General features: G+C 45.7%; 1 protein-coding gene across 1 annotated transcript; it reads right to left on the bottom strand.

Annotated features, from left to right (window-relative positions):
• Positions 1 to 2,262: 2,262 nt before the first annotated feature.
• LOC119399795 (ankyrin repeat and LEM domain-containing protein 1) lies at positions 2,263 to 5,015 on the bottom strand. The gene has a single exon (XM_037666637.2). The coding sequence runs from the start codon at positions 4,998 to 5,000 to the stop codon at positions 2,997 to 2,999; it is 2,004 nt and encodes a 667-aa protein (XP_037522565.1). The 5' UTR covers positions 5,001 to 5,015; the 3' UTR covers positions 2,263 to 2,996.
• Positions 5,016 to 18,310: the final 13,295 nt, after the last annotated feature.

Below are 18,310 nucleotides of genomic sequence, written 5' to 3'. Positions count from 1 at the left end.
ATAATAGAAAAGCCTGGTGCCAGCGAACGCACAGAAATGCGGCCCTCCAAGGTGCGCTGGTCACATACTCATTTGTATGCATCGTTTTCCAATAATTGATGTTCTCTTGACCGTGGCCTTGTGAGCGATCAGCTCTTTCTGATAGGGCAATCTGATCTTTTATCGAGGTCACTTGTCATTTCACGTTCCCACATTTCATTGTTGCCTGCATAAGAACTCATGACTGTTGTTATTGCACCTGTAACAACTGAAGTGTTTCGCTGCTAGGCACGTGGATAAAGGTCCCATTCGCGGCATCGAGGAAGGAAACAGTTAGGAGGGAGAATTGCGCATTGCGATAGAAAGAAATAAAGGAAAGTAGCACGTCAGGCACGCACATGCCAAGCTTTTCTCACCCCCATTTTCCCAATAGGGCAAGGGCATTGCACTTTATGAAGTCTACGTGTGCTTACATGTAGGTTTTTCACTTGCACTTGGCTAGCCATTTGGCTAAATGCTGGTTGACACTGCACATAATTTTGCTGTTACTTGTGACCAAAGATGGCACAGTGTGGCACGTGGTGCAACGGTTGTCAGAGGTGACATTTCATCAATCAATGCAGCTTCCGTCACAGTTTTCGGATGTAACAGCTGGGAAGAGAAACATGCAATGTGTACTTCTTAAAATATAAAAACATTTCATGAGCCTCCTTGGGAGCATTATTTTGCCTAAACTGAGGGAGTTAAAATTGGGGATGAGAACTGTCTGTAAAACGAGAAGACTGGATCTTCTAAATCAATCTGAACAAAAGTTATGAGGTGTTTAACTTTCAAGAGCGAAATCCCATATTGACATTGACTCATTTGCAACACTTTTCTGCTTTAGCAAGCCAGCTGCTGCGTCAGCACTCTTTAATAACACAAATGAACTTAGTATTCATTTTACAGCTGAGCTGTTACGCTCCAGGTTTGCCGTGTGTCGTAGATAGAAAATTATCTCTCTCTGTAGTTGTTCTCTTGCCCTTCAGAGTTAATGCATCCCACGCCGGACAAATCGGCACACGTGTTCTGGGAGCAAAGCAGAAGAGGATGAAGACGACGAAGAAGAAGAGAGTGCGTGCCGGTTCATGATGATAATTTTGTATCTGCGACACACGGCAAACCTCGAGCATTACAACACTGCTGTAAAAAAGCAAAGCGACCTTAATACGTGCAAGACGTGAGAGTGGCACTCTCACGTCTAATACGTGCAATACGTGAGAGTGGCACTCGCACTGACTGTGCTGGTAAAAGTGATTAACAGTGAGCCATCTTCTTGTGAAGGCGTTTATTGAACGCTGGCGTAAGAGTCGACCAGTAGCTCAAAGAACGGCTCAAATGATGGACTCTGAGCACGAGTGGCGTCCACAAGCAGTGCACGGTAGGGACACGCACACTAGATGGTGCTTGAGAGTAATGCCCACTGTGGCATTACTCTTCGCTACATTCTTTTCTTCTCAGTTGATTGATTAATTGATTGATTGAAATAACTGATCCTTAACTCCCCCCGAAAGCTTTCTGCACCTAACGTGGTTTTGCACTGCTTCCAAGATCGGAAGAAATTGCAAGCTTTCTTCACCTTGCCTGGTATTGCACTGCCTCCGGTATCAGCGTACACCTTTGACCATGCGATGACGTCACAGTGGTCGCAATGTCACAAATTTTGGCTATCTTTGACGTCACGATGACACCATCAAGCTGTAATCTCTGATCAAATGACTTTGCATCGTCAGTGTTGTTGGTGAGGCATGCGAGGTTTTTTGCCTTAAAATATAACTCTTCACTTGAACCGCAAACATCAATCACGAAGCGTTTATACTAATTGCTGTTTATACAAATTTGTACTAATTACGCAAGTCTAATTTTAATTTATGACGTACCTTAATATACACTCTGTTATATGTTCTATACCTTTTATATATTTTTAAGTTTTGTCAAGGTTTTTGAACAAATTGCACCGGCACTTGACGGGGTGGCCTAATGGTTAGGAAATAGTGCGAGTCGATACCACTAATGAACACTGGACAAAGCACAGGACACTGTGCTCTGTCCAGTCTTTTTATTATTTTGTAGTACTGTGCTTTTTTGAGTCTATTGTTTTGTAGTTGGTGAGCAATCCACATTTAAGACAGATTTGTCCATTTCTCATGTTAGTGGCTTTAAGCGTTCTTGTTCAGTTTTTACGGTTCAACTCGAGTGACCAGTGGAAGATGTAATTATATGTGTATTCCGAATTATTTCTAAATTTACTGCATGTTAAGGGCACAGCAGCAGCTCACATTAAGAATACAACAAACTCATAACATGTAAAACGGAATGCTTTAATATAATCACCATACAAAGCACAAACTTTGTGTCCAAGTCGTTAAATAAAAGTGAAATAATACAACGCATAACACTCATAGCAGCTCTCTAAAGACGATACATGCGACTAGCAGCCAATTTGATCGGGATGTTTATCTGCCGAGTTAGAGGTTAAAAGAAATTGCACATAAAAGTTTTGCTGTTAGTTGTGCATGGTGTCCACGGTAAAAGACTAAAAGAAAAAAAAAAGACACGACCAGTGAATGCAGGAAGAGCAATGAAAAGATTACATCACAGTGTGTGTATTGTCGGTTTCAAAAATCCAACAAAAGTGACACAAGAAGTACACAATGGACGGTATGATGAAGCTCTCTCGAAGTTGCGTGGAAGGGGGAGCCGAAATGTACAGAGTCTATAAAATTTTTTAAAAGCTTGTAAGAATAAAACTTTCTCTGCAGCTATGCATGGATATGGTATAAAAGCAATAAGAAAAAAAAACAACTAAAACAACGTCATGACAAAAGCTTGGTCGAAACTGTTCTGCACACATTCCAAAGTTGAAACTGAGCCCGGGTTTTCAAGTTGCATGAGAATTTAACAAAAAGCACTGGTGTTCTCGCAGTGGCACTGAAGCCTGTGCCTGAACTATCCGGCATACTGCCGAAGTACACACGTCACAAGTCCAGCGGTCCCAGGTGTCTTTCACCTTCGCTGAGAAATATGTTCAGCGCCTTGTACACGAGGTATGCCCCTAGCTTCCGTCGCTTCTTCTCTGGCCATGACCGGATGACGCCGTACACGTCTCCTTTCTTCTGGTTCGTCAGCCGGCGCAGGCCGATCGCGTCGATCATGCACGCCTCCCTCGTGTACGCCTCGACGGCCAGAGTGTTCTGGAAGACGTGCAGGGAGACTACGCCGTTCCTCGAGTCCCAGATCTGCAGGATCTTTCGGGTCTTCTCAACCTCTTTCTTCTGCGATGACTTGTCCATGCCCTTCCGGACAAGCAGGGCCTCATAGAGGTGGCTGAACGGCCTGGACCGCTTGCCCTTGCCAACGTAGAAGACCGCCTTGAGGAAGTCTGCCATGCGCTCCGCCAGGGTCAAGCCGTGGGCCCTCAGGGGCAGGTTTCGGGTGACCCTGGTGTCCAGGAGGAGGTACGTGAAGGAGCCCTTCGCGTTGCCCTCCCTCCAGTAGCTGTTGGGTCGGGGTGCGTCGAAGTCGCTCATCATGGCGATCTCCAGCTCCGCGTAGGCGTCCAGGTTTGCCGCGTTCAGCACCAGCGTGTGGATGTCCGGGGGCACGACGTCGCGGGACTTGTGGAGCGTCGCGAGGCCCGACGTCAGTCTGGTGAGCCGATTCAAGTACACCGCTCGCGTACCGTCCGTCACGGGTCCCGGCGCGTCGCCAAGACTTCTGAGCTTTGCGAAGACCTGTTCGTTCGTGAGGCACGCCACTTCTGGAGGCACGACTACGGTGTCGTTCTCAGGGCCGCTGCTGCTCGCTCCCGTGGTGCCGCTCGAGTCGGCATCCGAGGACGAGTGGTAGTGCTCTTCCTTGAGAACGAACCCGGTGTCCGGGTCCCTGTGGACGACCTCGCAGAAGTCGCACGTTCGCGCTAGACCTGCCCTGTCGTTGCCGTTGGAAGCTGGTCCGTAGGACGCGTCGGGCGAGGCGAGCCGGACTCGCGCTCGGGGTCCCAGCCTGTAGTGGGCGAGCGCGTGCCGGTGGACGTTGCGGTTCGAGTCGAGAACCGGTCCGACGTCGTGACCGCAGCAGGCGGCGAGCTGCTCTCGAAGTTCCTCGTCGCTCAGTCGCAACAGCTCCTGCGACAAGTTGGACGACGCCCACGAGGAATCGTCGGTCGGGTTGGCGACTTCGCCGTCGCCGTTGTAGCTCCTGCTGCCGTCTTCGAATGAAGACTCAGACGTTGCCGGCCACGCAGACTTGTCCCTGTGGGCGGCGTCACAATCGTCCGCTGCGGTTCCTCGCTCACGCCTTCTAAGCCGAGGTCTCTCGTCGTCCACGTAGACGGGCGATAGGTAAGGGTGCGGGAACACGAAGGCCGTGTTCAGAAGAGACTCTGTTTCGGTGCTTACGTCTGACGCGGTTGAGACACACGGCGAAACGTCCGCGACGACGTCCGAAACAACGGAAGCGTCGTTCAAGTCTACAGCGGGATGCGGCGACTCGCCGTTTACCCGCCTAGCCGCCTCCTCGGTGTCGCGACGGTCTTCGACGGGTAGCCCGAGCACCTGCCTCACTTGCCTGAGACAGTCCCAGTGTTCGTTCGCGACGAGGATGTCAAACACGTCGTTGCCCGTGGGGTCGCGACGCCAGGGGTCACCGCCTCGCCCGAGGAGTCGTCGTAGCGCTTCTTCGTTTCCCGAGGCAGCGGCGATGTGCAGGGCTGTTACACCGTCCGCGCTCGCCGCGTTCGGGTCTGCCCCGCTGTCGAGAAGCTTGTCGAGGAACTCGGCCGAGAACTCGTCCACGCTGACGACGAGATGCAACAGGGTCATGCCGTCGTCGGAGTCGGGCAGCACGAAGTCCGTGAGCGACCCATGTCGCACCAGCTTGTCGAACAGCACCGAGTCTTTCCGTTGCAGCGTTTTGAACACGATGTCGCTGCGCAGCAAGACGTAGCCTTCGCCGCCTCCCCCCGGCCTCGGAGGACTCATGGCTGCTCAAGGCTAATCCTCGCACCGAATGCCGACGACGGACAGCGTGGAAGTGGAACTCGCCAACATCGCGCACTGTTGTCGCTTGTTTACGAGCATACACACGTCAACATTTTTCGTAAACGGCGGCTTCGTCCACGGGCGTTTTTGTGCAATACGAAATCACGTGACCAGTCTCTCGCTGATTGACCGTATGGCGTCGCGTGAATCGATGCTCTCGGTTTGCTTTCGGTTTCGTTGCTCTTTTCGAGGCGTTTGGGCCAACTTTGCTCAGGTGCAAATTTAAACGTGCTGTCACTTTCTAGCACAATATTTTGCTGATCGCCCTTTTGCGTCGCAGCACGCCTAAAAAGCGCGTCTCATTGTTAGACCTTTACACGCTGAGTTTCGTCGAAGATGAGGTGCAAATAACGATCGAAATGTTCTTTATTTGTTGTTACTTTATTACATGCAGGAATGCTTCGTACGTTTGCGGCGTCACTTTCTTTTATTATTTAGAGACATCCACTGAGCAAGCTTCGCTTGCCCCCGTTTTCGCGGTCGGAGAAAGGCTCCTGTATTTTTTTCTTTCTTTGTCCACATGACGGCTTTTCGGCATATGTGACCCTTCAAGTACTTAGACTCCTCCGAAAAGGGCCTGCTGTCCGAACAATATGCCGGCATTCAACTGCATGAATCAACCATTGGGAGCGCACCTTGAAAGTTGTCTCGTCGATGGGTTCAAATTATGACAAGGGAAGATGTTTTAGATGGCGCTATGTTGATACCACTAATGAAAAAAAAAATACTTAGTCTAATTAGGATCACTAATAAATAATATGGCAATCAGAGTCAAAGGACCCCTGAGAACAACATTTTTGTGTGTGAATTTTTTACTGTAATTTGTAGCTTTATGTTTGGTTTGAATCGTAAATGCTCTAACGTATCATATAATTAATGCTAGCGTCGTTAATTGTAACCATTTTAGCGACATTTTGAAACGGCCGCCTAAAAATAGCTGCACATGCGGGGGAGCGCCAGAGATCACGTGCACTGAAGCTCTGGTGACGTTGAAAGCGCAGTTTTCAAATCGGGGCCCCGCGCGCGGTAGAGATTGAAATGATGTGTTAGCTTCGTTATGAGCTAAGTAAAATATAAACCGCATTGTACCATGACGCCTGTCCATGGTGCGGCGGTTTGCCAACTTTATACTACATCCCATGGGAGTTTGAACGAAATTAAGCCAGAGAATTAAAAAAAAAATTGGGTAACAACCTTGTAAGCAGTTTGCAGCAGTGGGAGGCACAACTCGCCAGCTCGGGCCAGCACTTCTGAGTCACGTTAGGCGAGCGGAGGAAGCCAGTGGGGCACTTAATTGACTTGGGGGCTCCCTTTTTCTACCCCTTCCCTTAAAGTAAAGATTCGTACTTCTTGTGCACTAGATGACGCATTTATTTGCACCGATGGTGTTCAGGCACCGTTTGTTGCTTTACCAAGGTCAATCTAAATAGGTCGCGAAAGTCGGAACGAAAAGTGGTCAGAAACCTATTGCGGCAAACATCAACACCCGCGTGACGATTAAAGCGCTACTAGGTGAGGGGGGGAAAATAATGAAAACAAAAAATAAATTAAACGTTTATTTTTCATTAGTTTTAATTTTATTTGTCACGAATTAAATTAGTAGATTAATTTAATCAATCTTTAGTCTTGGGTATGTGGTTGAGTGGCCAATTTTTTTCGTTTATTTTCAGAAACAGCGGGCACATGCAGGCAGTCTGGTAACATGGGCCAACGGTTTTGCGCATTTTCAGATGCAAATGGCGTCGCTCGTTTTTGCGCAGTAGGTTTGTGCCTGTCGTCCGTAGGTGATTTCCTCGCACAAGCGCTGTTTTCTAGTCGTGGTACTTGGCAGAAGGTAATGTAGCCCATCGCAGCCATCGGGAGCCGTTTCAGTGACTGTGTTTTGGCAGCGCACGGCCGGCGTGCTGTCGCCCTTCGGGACGATGAGTCCGCCACGCTACGCGAAGAAACGCTGCGCTGTCTACGGATGCAAGAGCAACACGTGTGCAAGGTTTGTGTGCACGTTGAATTGTTATGCTACTTCTGATTTCTGTGTTATATACTTTGGGTAATATCCTGTTCAACTACAATATTTCGCCAATAAAATACACCTTATTTATCAAATCTGTCTTCTTCGTCTTCCCTTTATCTTGCAGGCTTCCATTATGGAGCCGTCATAGTGATAAGAAAAAGAACGTGCAGCTATAAAAAAAAAAAAGTAAGAAGCGGCGCCCTGACAAAACATTTCATAATTTCGCGCCCATCGCTTTAAAACGTGACGTCATTTCCGCTTCCGGTTGTGACGTCATCTTTTTTCTTTTTTTTAAATTCTGTTTGTCCCCTCCTCACATAGACGGCGACTGTTGCAACAACTAGCCACCGGCTTGACACGTGGGCTTCTACGGAAGTTACGCTACCAGTTTACATATACCTTGGCTTTACTGCGAAGTTGTGCAGATAACAATGCAAACAGCGGGCCCGGTAGTTCAGTTACATGCGTTTCGCCGGAGTAAGGGCTCTCTCGCGAACAATAGATGACGTCACTGCTACGTCACTCACGTGTGACGTCACTTGAATACTTTTTTTCCCTAAGTTGGTTTTGACTATTCCCCGTGTCGCCACGGAGTGCCTAGTATGTCACGTGCTTCATGAATTTCGTCCCTAATGTCCTAGTGTCATCTTCACCTCCGCCGGCGCTGTCTCCGCGCACGTGTCACGAAGTGCCGTCGGTGTAGTCAAGTAGCCGCAAAAGTCAATACTCCCATGAAATGCGACGTTTGTGGCGTTGGCCTGTCTTCACTGGAAAAATATGTGGAGCACCACATCGCAGCGCACAAATTCGCCGCCGACTACGTGCAGCAGGCGTTCCACAAAGATAAAGGTGAGTACCCATCCTGTTTTCAGTTTATAGTTGTTGGAAAAGACAGTGTCAATGCATTTTTATCATCTTTTGTGGTGAAGTTGTACAGCACATGACCGCTTCCACGTGCATTCACTGTGCCAGCTAGTTATAATTCGCATGTGCTTGTCGCGTAGAAAAAAAAAAAGAAAACAAGTATGCACAGAGGCACTAATTTTCACAATTTGCTCGATCACACTGGAAGTACTGCCGCTTGCGTCGCTTTTTTGTTTTCCCTCTAAAAACAAAGCAGAGCAAATATGTCCGGTGGATACATGATGTGTTGAAACAGGTGAGCGCACAAGACAGGGACAGTGAAAACGACACATAAAGCGCTACTTCCAACTAACATTTAATGCACTACACTCATCACGTAGTAACATCGAGTGCTTCAGAACAAGACTATCAAAAAAAAAAAATAATTTTTTTTCTTCCTTACGCTTTTTTTTTTCGCTAAAGATTACAGGCGGTAACGTGCCCATGGAAACAGGGCGACAAAGCGAAAAAACCCTTGATACCATACAGAAGTTCTTGACCGAGCTCATGAATGCGTTATCAATGGCAAAAACGGCTGTGTGATAAATGCGACATGAGATGAACATGGGTTTTAACAAAAAGCGGGTCATCCAAATGAAGAAACAATGATGCGGCTGAACAAAGGAGGCTGTAAAAAGGTATTAAAAATGGCCTTGAAAAGGTTAACACTTAAAAAGTGAGAACAACAATAAAAGTTTTGCAAAAACGCAAACTCTTTCTTCGTGAGTGACACAGAGGGCATGCTGACACAGCTGGGTCCGAGCTGTTCTGCACATGATGCATCATATATTTCTCGAGCTATGACAGCCTGGTCAAGAAAGGGGGTACAACCGCAAGCTGCACAGTGTAAGGCCATGTTGCCGTCAGACTTTTAAATTGTGGGCGTGTTCACGCAAGCGATCGTTAATACATTGGCCAGTTTGGCCGATGTAAACACATCCACAAGAGAGCGGAATCTTATACACGATGCCGCATTCGCAAGACAAAAACCGCGTGGTGTGCTTCTTGCAGCATGTCAGGCCTTTCACTGTTCACGTTTACACGCTTGCACAGGCCTCCAAAGTTTGTTGTGGGCGGTAAACACTACACTGACTCCTGCGCACCCTGCAGCCTTCTTAATCCTATGTGACACTTGGTGCACGTATGGGATAACAGCAGTTTTTGTCCCATCTCTGTTTTTTGGAGGCACATCACTGGTTTTCTTGAGTCTGTGCAACAAGGTCTCCGCAAGGTCACAGAAAACTCTGGAAAACGTGTGCTCTCGAAGAAAGATTTTGTGTATTTGCAAAACCTGTTGACTTTTATTGTTCTTACTTTTTAAGTTTTAACCTTTTAAAAGCTTTTTTTAATACCTTTTGATGACCTCCGCTGTTAAGCCGTATACTTTGTTTCTTCATTTGTATGACCCATTTTTGTTAAAACCCATGTTCATCTCATGTCACATTTATCACCCAGTCGTTTTTGCCGTTGATAGCACATTCGTAAGCTCGGTAAAAAACTTATGCTTCAGAAGTTTTTCAGAAAGAATATCAGTGCACTGAATGAGATGAAGGGTAACTGAAGGACTTAATTTATTTTGTGAAGCAGAGAGAGTGAGGGAGCAAAATAACACATTTGACATTAATCTATCAGGGGCGTAGCCAGAAATTTTTTCGGGGGGGGGGGGGGTTCAACCATACTTTATGTATGTTCGTGCGTGCATTTGTATGTGTGCGTGCCTATATACACAAGCAAAATTGAAAAAATTTCGGGGGGGGGGGGGGGGGTTGAACCCCCCCAACCCCCCCTTGGCTACGCCCCTGTAATCTATGTCTAAGGCCTTTGAACTATTTTCGTAGGTTTAATGTCTCTCTGATACTATGTTGTATTTGTATTACAGAATTCAGTGAATGGAAAGCTCAGGAAGAGGCCGAACTGTTGGTTTGTTCTTCACACGGCTCCCAAAAAGCTGGCCAGTGGGGAAACGAGGAGCCACTACTACTCTAATAGATCAGGAGTGGCTAGGCCAAAGGAAGGTCATGGTAATCGTCGAGAAAAAAGTCAGGGTACCTGCAAGTCCGGTAAGATATGTCTCATTTATTACTGTGACGAAGAAGGAGAACACTCAGAGCCCGGCACCTGAAGATATCACCATAAATGTAAGGTACCAAAGAAAGCATTATGGCCATAAAGCAGAAATTCAGCACATGAGGATGAGTGACAAAGAAAAGGCCAACGGGGTTAACCAACGTAGCAGAGGACCTGGAGCGTGGTGTGCCCATGAAAACCATATTGAATAATATAAGAACATCTGTTGGGGGCATGTAAGCTGAGGCCAGCACATTTGGCAGAACGCATAACTCTGCATAACATCAAACGGCAGTTTCACATTGCTGCTCCTGAACAGTGTCACACCAATGATGCTGTCAGTGTAGATATGTGGGTGAAAGCAATGTAAGACAAAGGTGAAACACTTGTCTGTCTGTATAAGGCACAAGGTGCAGTGGACCCAACTGGTACTTTTGGTGCAACAGATTTTGCCCTTGCTTTGATGACAGAGCCACAAAAAGAGCTGTTAGAAGAATTGGGCACGGGCACTGTGTGTCTTGACTCAACACATGGAACTACAGGGTAACAGTTTGAGCTGACCACTCTTCTAGTGCTAGATGAAGTGGGATAAGGTATACCTATAGCCTATTTCATCTGCAACAGGATGAATGAGGAAAACTTGGCAGCTTTTTAGGTCTCTTGAGTGTGCCATCAACGAAAAAGTGGCTGCTAAGACATTTATGTCTGATGACGCCTCACAATTTTACAAGGCATGGTCGTCAGTTATGGGTGTCCCTCAGCAGAAACTTCTCTGCACCTGGCATGTGGATAGGAATTGGCAGAAGAAGATACATGAGTTTGTAGAAAAACAACTGAGGCCAGTCGTGTACCACAACGTGCGACTCCTTTTAGAGTTCCTTGACCAGCAAGAATTTGAAAAGTATCTTCAATCATTCCTTGACACTGAGGAAGAAAAACTGAGGGATTTTCTGAAGTACTTCAAGGACAACTATGCAGTTAGACCTCAAGAGCGGGCCTACTGCTTTAGGACGAGGGCAGGTATCAACACCAACATGCACCTTGAGAGCATGCACAGGACGATGAAGCACAGCATGCTGGAGGGAAAGAAGAATAAGCGTGTTGATAAACTAATTTCTGCACTCATGGACTTGACATATCATTTTTTGATGAAGAGGGCAATCTAGATGATCAAAGGGCAAGAAGTTGAGTGCAGTTGAAAGGTACCACAGATCTGGCACTGAAATGGCAGGTTGTGCCAAATTAAACGAAGACGGCACATGGACTGTGCCATCTCAGTCTACTAAAGGGCACTCTTATACAGTGACAAAAGTCGGGGATGCTGCTTGCTGTCCCTTGAGATGCAATGAATGTGCAGTGTGTGCGCACCTGATACACTTCAAAGTGTGCAAGCACATTCACTGTGTGGTCATTGCTAACACATTGTCAAGCACTGACAATAACGACTATGAGAGCCCACCTGAAACAGTAACTGAAACGAGTCGGGCATTGCACATAGTGCAAAGCATTGCAAAGCTGGAGGCGGCCACAACAGTGCCGAGCCAAAAGTCATGGATCGATCTCGGCCGCGGCGGTCACATTTCGATGGAGGCGAAATGGTAGAAGCCCGTGTACGTACGATGGCAGTGCACGTTAAAGAACACCAGATGGTCTATAGAACACCAGATGGTCAAAATTTCCGGAGCCCTCGACTACAGCGTGCCTTTACCTACCTCGTGGTTTTGGCACGTAAAACCCCAGAAATTATTATTATTATTGCCAATGATGACCACATGCCTCAACAAATATGAAAAGTACTATGTGTTGATGTTGGCACTGGACCGAGGTTTCCACTAAATATAAAATTTAAGTCACTCATATGTCTCATCTGCTCTATCTGACACAACTGCTGCTGTAATTAATAATTGACTGGAATGCAAAGTGTTCGATTGGTGAATGTGCTGACCTGCCCATTTCTCACTTATGATTTCTCATTTCAGATATTGTATTACTGATTGTAGAGGTGTTAAATGACATTGATTTCCCAAAGCTATGGAGGAACCAAACCAGCATTTTAATAAAGCCTTATTGTCAAAGCTTAACCTGGTTGTGTCTTCCTGTGTTGATAATGCATACTTGTGCATGCGGTTTCTGCACTACATTCATTACAGTAATGCAATGCAGTTTCATTTCAAGCCACGAGGACAGAGTCAGAATCGATATAGATCTGTTTCTTTCTTTATGAATGCTTAGATTATTATTATTATTATTATTATTATTATTATTATTATTATTATTATTATTATTATTATTATTATTGCAGTGGTATTTGCACACGTTTTCTGGCTACGGCGCGAATCCTTTATTACAGAGGAGAGCTCGATCAACATCGACATCGTCTGCAATGGCGGATTGTTTATTTGCAATTTGCAGCGTTTGCGCGATGTAAATTGTTCTTTCGCTAGTTTCTTGTACGCGGTAATGTTAACATTAACGCTCGCTATCGAGTTTAGGGTATGTTTTCTCACACGTGAAGGTGTGGTGCCTTTTTCACCCGTGGATATTCGTACTCGACTCCGCTCGCCCACCACAGCAGGTGAGGTCATTGGCAAGATATACGTACCGATGCAACTTCCAATTCAACATTGTGCTTTGTATGAGTGTCATGCTCTGCGCTTTCGATAGGTATCGAGCTCTTTGATCGTTAACTTGCGCTAGATGTGGTATCGAGCCAGTCGAGCTCTGAAAATTCATTTCCGATGATCGGGACACGATCGTGAACGTGCATGAACGCGCGGGTACCACACAAAATATAAGCTAAAGCTGTGCAGCAAATTCAGATGTACTAGGTATTGCCGCGAACAAATATTGCTTTGCTAATGGGCGTCGATGACTGCCCCCCCCCCCTCTTTTTTTTTGTACATACATGTAAACCGTGATTTCAATTTGACAGCTTTGCTTTGAAGGCGCTTTTAGTGCTATAATGGAAGCGATAGCTTGCTTCTGATGACCTCTGCGCTGTCAGTGCATCAGGACATTGCATTATTGATAAGACAGAATTGTTCACGTCCAACACCCCTCGCAACGTAAAGCTTTTGAAAATTCTTGCGCTACACTTGCTCGTTTTCACGAAAGGGGGTGTTTTTGGAAGAGTTCAAGCACCCTTGACCTAAAGACGCTGATTTCTTCTTATCAGTGCTAGAGTTACTGACTACGCTACCTAAAGGTAGCATATGCAGTAACTAATCAGTGCCTGCCAGCAGCGCACCAATTGAGGGTGTGTTCTGTATAACTTCGTGCAAAAAAAGAAAAAAAGAAAAAAATCAGAACTAAACGCACAGTAGAACTTGCTACAACTGAGCTGCAAGTCGGGTTGAACTTTCGATTCAAGTGCGAGCTTTCATTCGACTACATTAAACCCTTTCAGGCGCGATCTATGAAGAACTGCCTGTAATTCGTCAGAGTTGCACATTATCTCAAGGGACTCGACGTTGCAACAAAAATATTGTCATGTATGTGCTTTATAGTAACTAATCTTGATTAAACTGCAATTGCATTGAACCTGAAGTCATTCATGTTCTGCTTTTTGCAAAAATAGAATGAAATCTCAGGCTAGAAATATAGTACTAATTTTTCTTTTTTTTGGTTATGATCATTTCGAGCAAAGATAAATTATACTTTTTAGGTGACTTGGAAAAAGCGGAACATCAAACATGGTAGTGCCTTCTGCTAATTGACTATATTTAACAGTACACTGCAAAATGAAGTTGAAAACAGATCTATTACACGGGGGGTTCAATTTATCCACTCTTAAATGTATCTTGTTCTTTCTTAGCCACTAGTCAACATGACTAGCAAAAACATGTGATGTAGACAGTTGTATACAAAGCATCTCAAACAGTTATAGAAAGAATGGTGTGCTAAAAGCTGCAGCAAGACAGAGTACGACTGCGAAACTGCAGTCGTAAGTGCCGCCGCTTTAAGTTTACAGGTTGATCCATCCACGGCTTGGATGTAGACCATACTTGGAAACTAACTCGGATGATACCGTTGTCACATGGTGCACTGCTGATCGCAATTAAGCTCAATCAGGGTCAAATTTCTCAACAGTGATTGACTCGTTTCTGCAACTTGCATACAGTAAATAATCACAGTAGAGAAATTCTACCCAGTCAGGTCCCATCGTGATCAAAATTGACAGTATGACACCCATAATACATATTTGTCTGGGAGGCCAACTTTTGGATATACAGGTCTTACTTAGAAAAGAAAAACTAGATACATTGTTCGATAGCAGCCTATTAACATGCTGGCTCACGCACTTTTTCAAGCACATTCAAGACGTGGCATGAAACTCTTGCTAAACTCTTCTCACTCAGTTGTACCAATCAGCTTATTTGCCATGTTATATACAAACAGATGCGGTCACCTATAGTGCACACTATGGGCTCACTTTCTTGAGCTAAATTTTCGTGACGTACAGCCTGACACTTAGAAACACCATGTGGCTCTCTTGTTTGCAGTTCATCCGCCTTGGTGCAGTTGGCCTGCCTTGCAAACTCATAAACGGCATTGGTGGTTGCTGCCATGTCTTCCGTTACTTTCTCTCAGTAGCATGAACGAACTATCCGCACCCGTTTTGTCTGCACTACAACGGAGATGCCTCAACTTCAGCCTATGTTAACCCCCACTGCCTTTCAAGGAACTATGTCAACAATGCCAGCACTATGTGCTGCTGGGCCTCATAACATAAGCTTGCTCAGTGCACAAACTGTCCATATACTTTTGCCCCACATGCAACTGTGCCATTCTCAGTGGTCCGTATTGGGAAGCACTCCAGATCTACAAACACTATGATGTGCTGTTGGCTGCTAGAAAATGACTCGTTATAACAGCGGAGTTTTGCACAACATAGAAAGGGTTATGAATGTAAAAATGGCCATCCACTCCCCATTTGTTGCACAAAGCTACGAGAAAATTCATATGGATTTCTCATAAAGAACAGCATTTTAGTTGGCGAAAAATTTGACATGGTCCACAGTTTGAACTCGAGAAACGACTTTTTTTCGGGGTGGTCGCTCTACCATTTAAGCTAACCAGTATGCTAGTAATCAAAGTGCGAGGGCAAATTCAGTTTGAAGCGCATGGACACTGAATATGACAAATGAGTTCTGTGGAAAGCACAGTAGGTATAAGTAGCTTATAACCAGCTGCAAGTAATGTTTTTTTCTTTCAAGTTGATTTTCATAAATAGATATTAACGCAGAATCTTCTGCTAAAGCTGCTGCACGGTTTCCACAGGACCCATTTGCCACATTCTGTGTGCTTTGACTTTTCAACTAATTGGCCCTTACACTGCCCATTGCTAGCCTACTGGCTATCTCAGTTGTAGAGAAACAGCCCTGGAAAGGTGTTGGTTCCAGGCTTGAGCCCAGGAACAGTACGAATTTTTGTCTTCCTTTCTGAGAAATCAGTATGGATTTCCTGGTAGCCTTGTACAAACAGGTGGATGGCCATTTTTCAATTCAAAATAACTTGTTCTCTACACAGATGATGTATGCGAACACAACTGTGATGCTTTGAATCATGTCTGGACGAGCTGGCCTTGGAGCATGTAGCCAAATGTGATGGTAGGAGCTCCAAGTGAATGTTCTCAAATGTTCATTGTTCCAGTGCTCCCAGAACGAGGAAAAAGCTGGGACACAGCACTGTGTGCCTTGGCTTCTTTCCTCGCACTGTGACATAATGAAGTAGTACCAACTAGCCCAGTTCATTGCGCTCTAAAATGTGTTTAGCTACTTGTGATGCCGTTCAGACCAATCTGCTTGGCAAATTCACAGGTAGCAATAGAACAGAGGGCTGCCGAGATAGCAAAGCCATAAATGCAAGGCCTGCGCGTGCACATCTGAGCTTGCAGAGATAGTGTCCTGCATAGGTCACTTGCTTGATGAATGTGCAATAAATGCAATTTTTTGGGCAATAAAGGTGTGATGACATGCAATTTCTACATTTATTTGCTGCAATACAGAAACGTTCTCGATTTGTTCGAGTAGTGATTAGCATTTATGAAAAAGAATTAATGCAAGGTCATGCTATATGTATTACTTTCAATTGAAAGACCCTGTGGCACAATCTTAATTATACAAAAGTAATATACAGCCAGCAGAGTCAACATGCGCCGTACAACTCCTCTCAAGTTTCAAGGAGGCTATCTGGGTACCGTTGGAGCATTCGCAACCAGCCGGACAACACATGGGTGGCCCGAAAAGGGCCGTCATGGCAGGCAGCATTGCCAAGTTTCAGTAAGGTTGAAAGTCGGGTGAATTGGTGACAGAGCATCTGAACATGTAAGCAGCGCAGAGAAAAAAGACACAAGATTAATATGATTCAACAGGACAACTGTTTGCACTTGCCACTAGTTTTATTCTTTTAAAAAATATGTATATAGTACATACCCACAAGTGCACCACATGCAACAATGACTTTTGCTCATAACGGTGCTTAAAAAAATTTGAATGTTGTGCACTTGTGCATATGTGTATTACCCCTCCTTTTTTTTCCCTTCAAAATAAGCTAATTGCAAGTGCAGTGGTTGGCCTGTTCAATTGTATTCCTCCTTTCATGTCTTGTTTTTGTGTGCTGCTTTACACATTAAGATGATCTAAAGCAGTCTTGGTTTCATGTGGGAAGGTAGGCGAGGATTTGCTGCACTCGCAGGACTTCGTGGCCTTTGTGTTGCAGCGTGGCTGCACTTCAGCAGCTGTAGCAGATACCCAGCTCGCGTGTCCATGTGACTTATCTCCAGGTCCGAAGTCACGGGCAAGAGAACTGACGATTTTGGCCAGCTGACGATCCCTTGGCCTCTGTGCACATGGTACCCATCAATTGCTAAGAGCGCACGTCGTGGCTCTTTCGAGGAATTGAGAACCGATGCTGTAGGAACAAAAAAAAATTAGTGCAATTAGGAAAAATGTGATGCATTGAGACAAGAAAGAACTTGCAGATCAACTGAAGTCACTAAACAAAAAGAAAGGAAGTGAACAACATGGGACCACAGCCTACAGTTCATAAGATAATGGAAAAATTTGGCAACATAACATGTTGCTAGTATGCTGCAATGTCAAAATTTTTCACTGCTAGATGGGGCTCAGCCGGAATTTTGAAATCAATACACGCTCCTTTGATGTTGCATTGCCCTGTATATGTGGCTTGCACCAATATCACAGCTTGAAATTACATAGCCATCCACCCGTGTGTCGGAACGGAACTAAAACACAAAAACAAAAAGATATTTTGGCCGAACGAAAATAACAAACGTTATCTATTATTTCGTTCCAGAGTGAAACCGAAATATTTTTTATCAGTTTCAGTTCCGGGAAAACTTGGTGACCTGGAACAACAGAGGTCATGCAACGTGAGCAATAATACATATGTCAGGGTATAGTGTTATAGCTTATCTCATGCAAGAATTCCAGTAAAGATGTTCAAATTTTATGAAAATGAAAAGAGTGGCAACCAGAGCTGTTTATTAATGCAAGTGGACTTTCGTGTGCCAGTCACATAGTGTGGAGAGGGCATTCTCGGTGCTGAAGTTTGTTTATCAGAACAGCGGTCTTGCACCCTCGATGACGGGCTGCTCTGAGAAATGCTCACCCTTGACACAAAACATAGAACCTGCTCAGAAATTCGTAATTCACTTTTGAGAAATTTAAATACAGTAACTTGGAAGGGTGCTAGTTTTGGGTTTTGTGTGGCTGGCCCAGAGCCCTCAGGGACGAGACCAAGACAGACCAGCAACCATCTTTACTCTGCCGAGCCTCGGCCGCAATGCCGCTGCCAGTGGCTGCTGAGTGCGAGCTGCGAGCGCACAATCGCTCATCATTCTCTTCTACGGCCAGCACGCTCGCAGCCACGCTTCTATACTGCCCCCTCCCTCCGGTGAAAATGGGAGGAGGGCGCAGAGCCGCTATCCTTGGCCACAGGGACAGCACGTGGCGTGCACGATCCACACTCGGGCACGGTCGTCCACCATGTACCAAGGTCCGGTGGTTGTCCGTGGCAACTGGGGGCTCCGGGGTCCCGCATCCATTTTCGGGTTAGCAGTGTCGTGGCAGAGCCTTGCTGCCACCGTTTGGTTTGCCTGCTCTTCCTGTTGCTGACCTCTGGTTCTTCCTTCCTATAAGTGTACAGAAGCGTATAGACAAGTATAAAAGCGGCGGCTGCAAGCGCGTCGTCCGTAGAAGAAGAAAACGAACGATGGCACACTCGCAGCTCGCAGTTGTGGCCGAGA

This window comes from Rhipicephalus sanguineus, chromosome 7 (assembly GCF_013339695.2).
Source record: "Rhipicephalus sanguineus isolate Rsan-2018 chromosome 7, BIME_Rsan_1.4, whole genome shotgun sequence".
NCBI classification, from domain to species: domain Eukaryota; kingdom Metazoa; phylum Arthropoda; class Arachnida; order Ixodida; family Ixodidae; genus Rhipicephalus; species Rhipicephalus sanguineus.
This window is presented reverse-complemented; position numbering and strand designations above follow the sequence as displayed.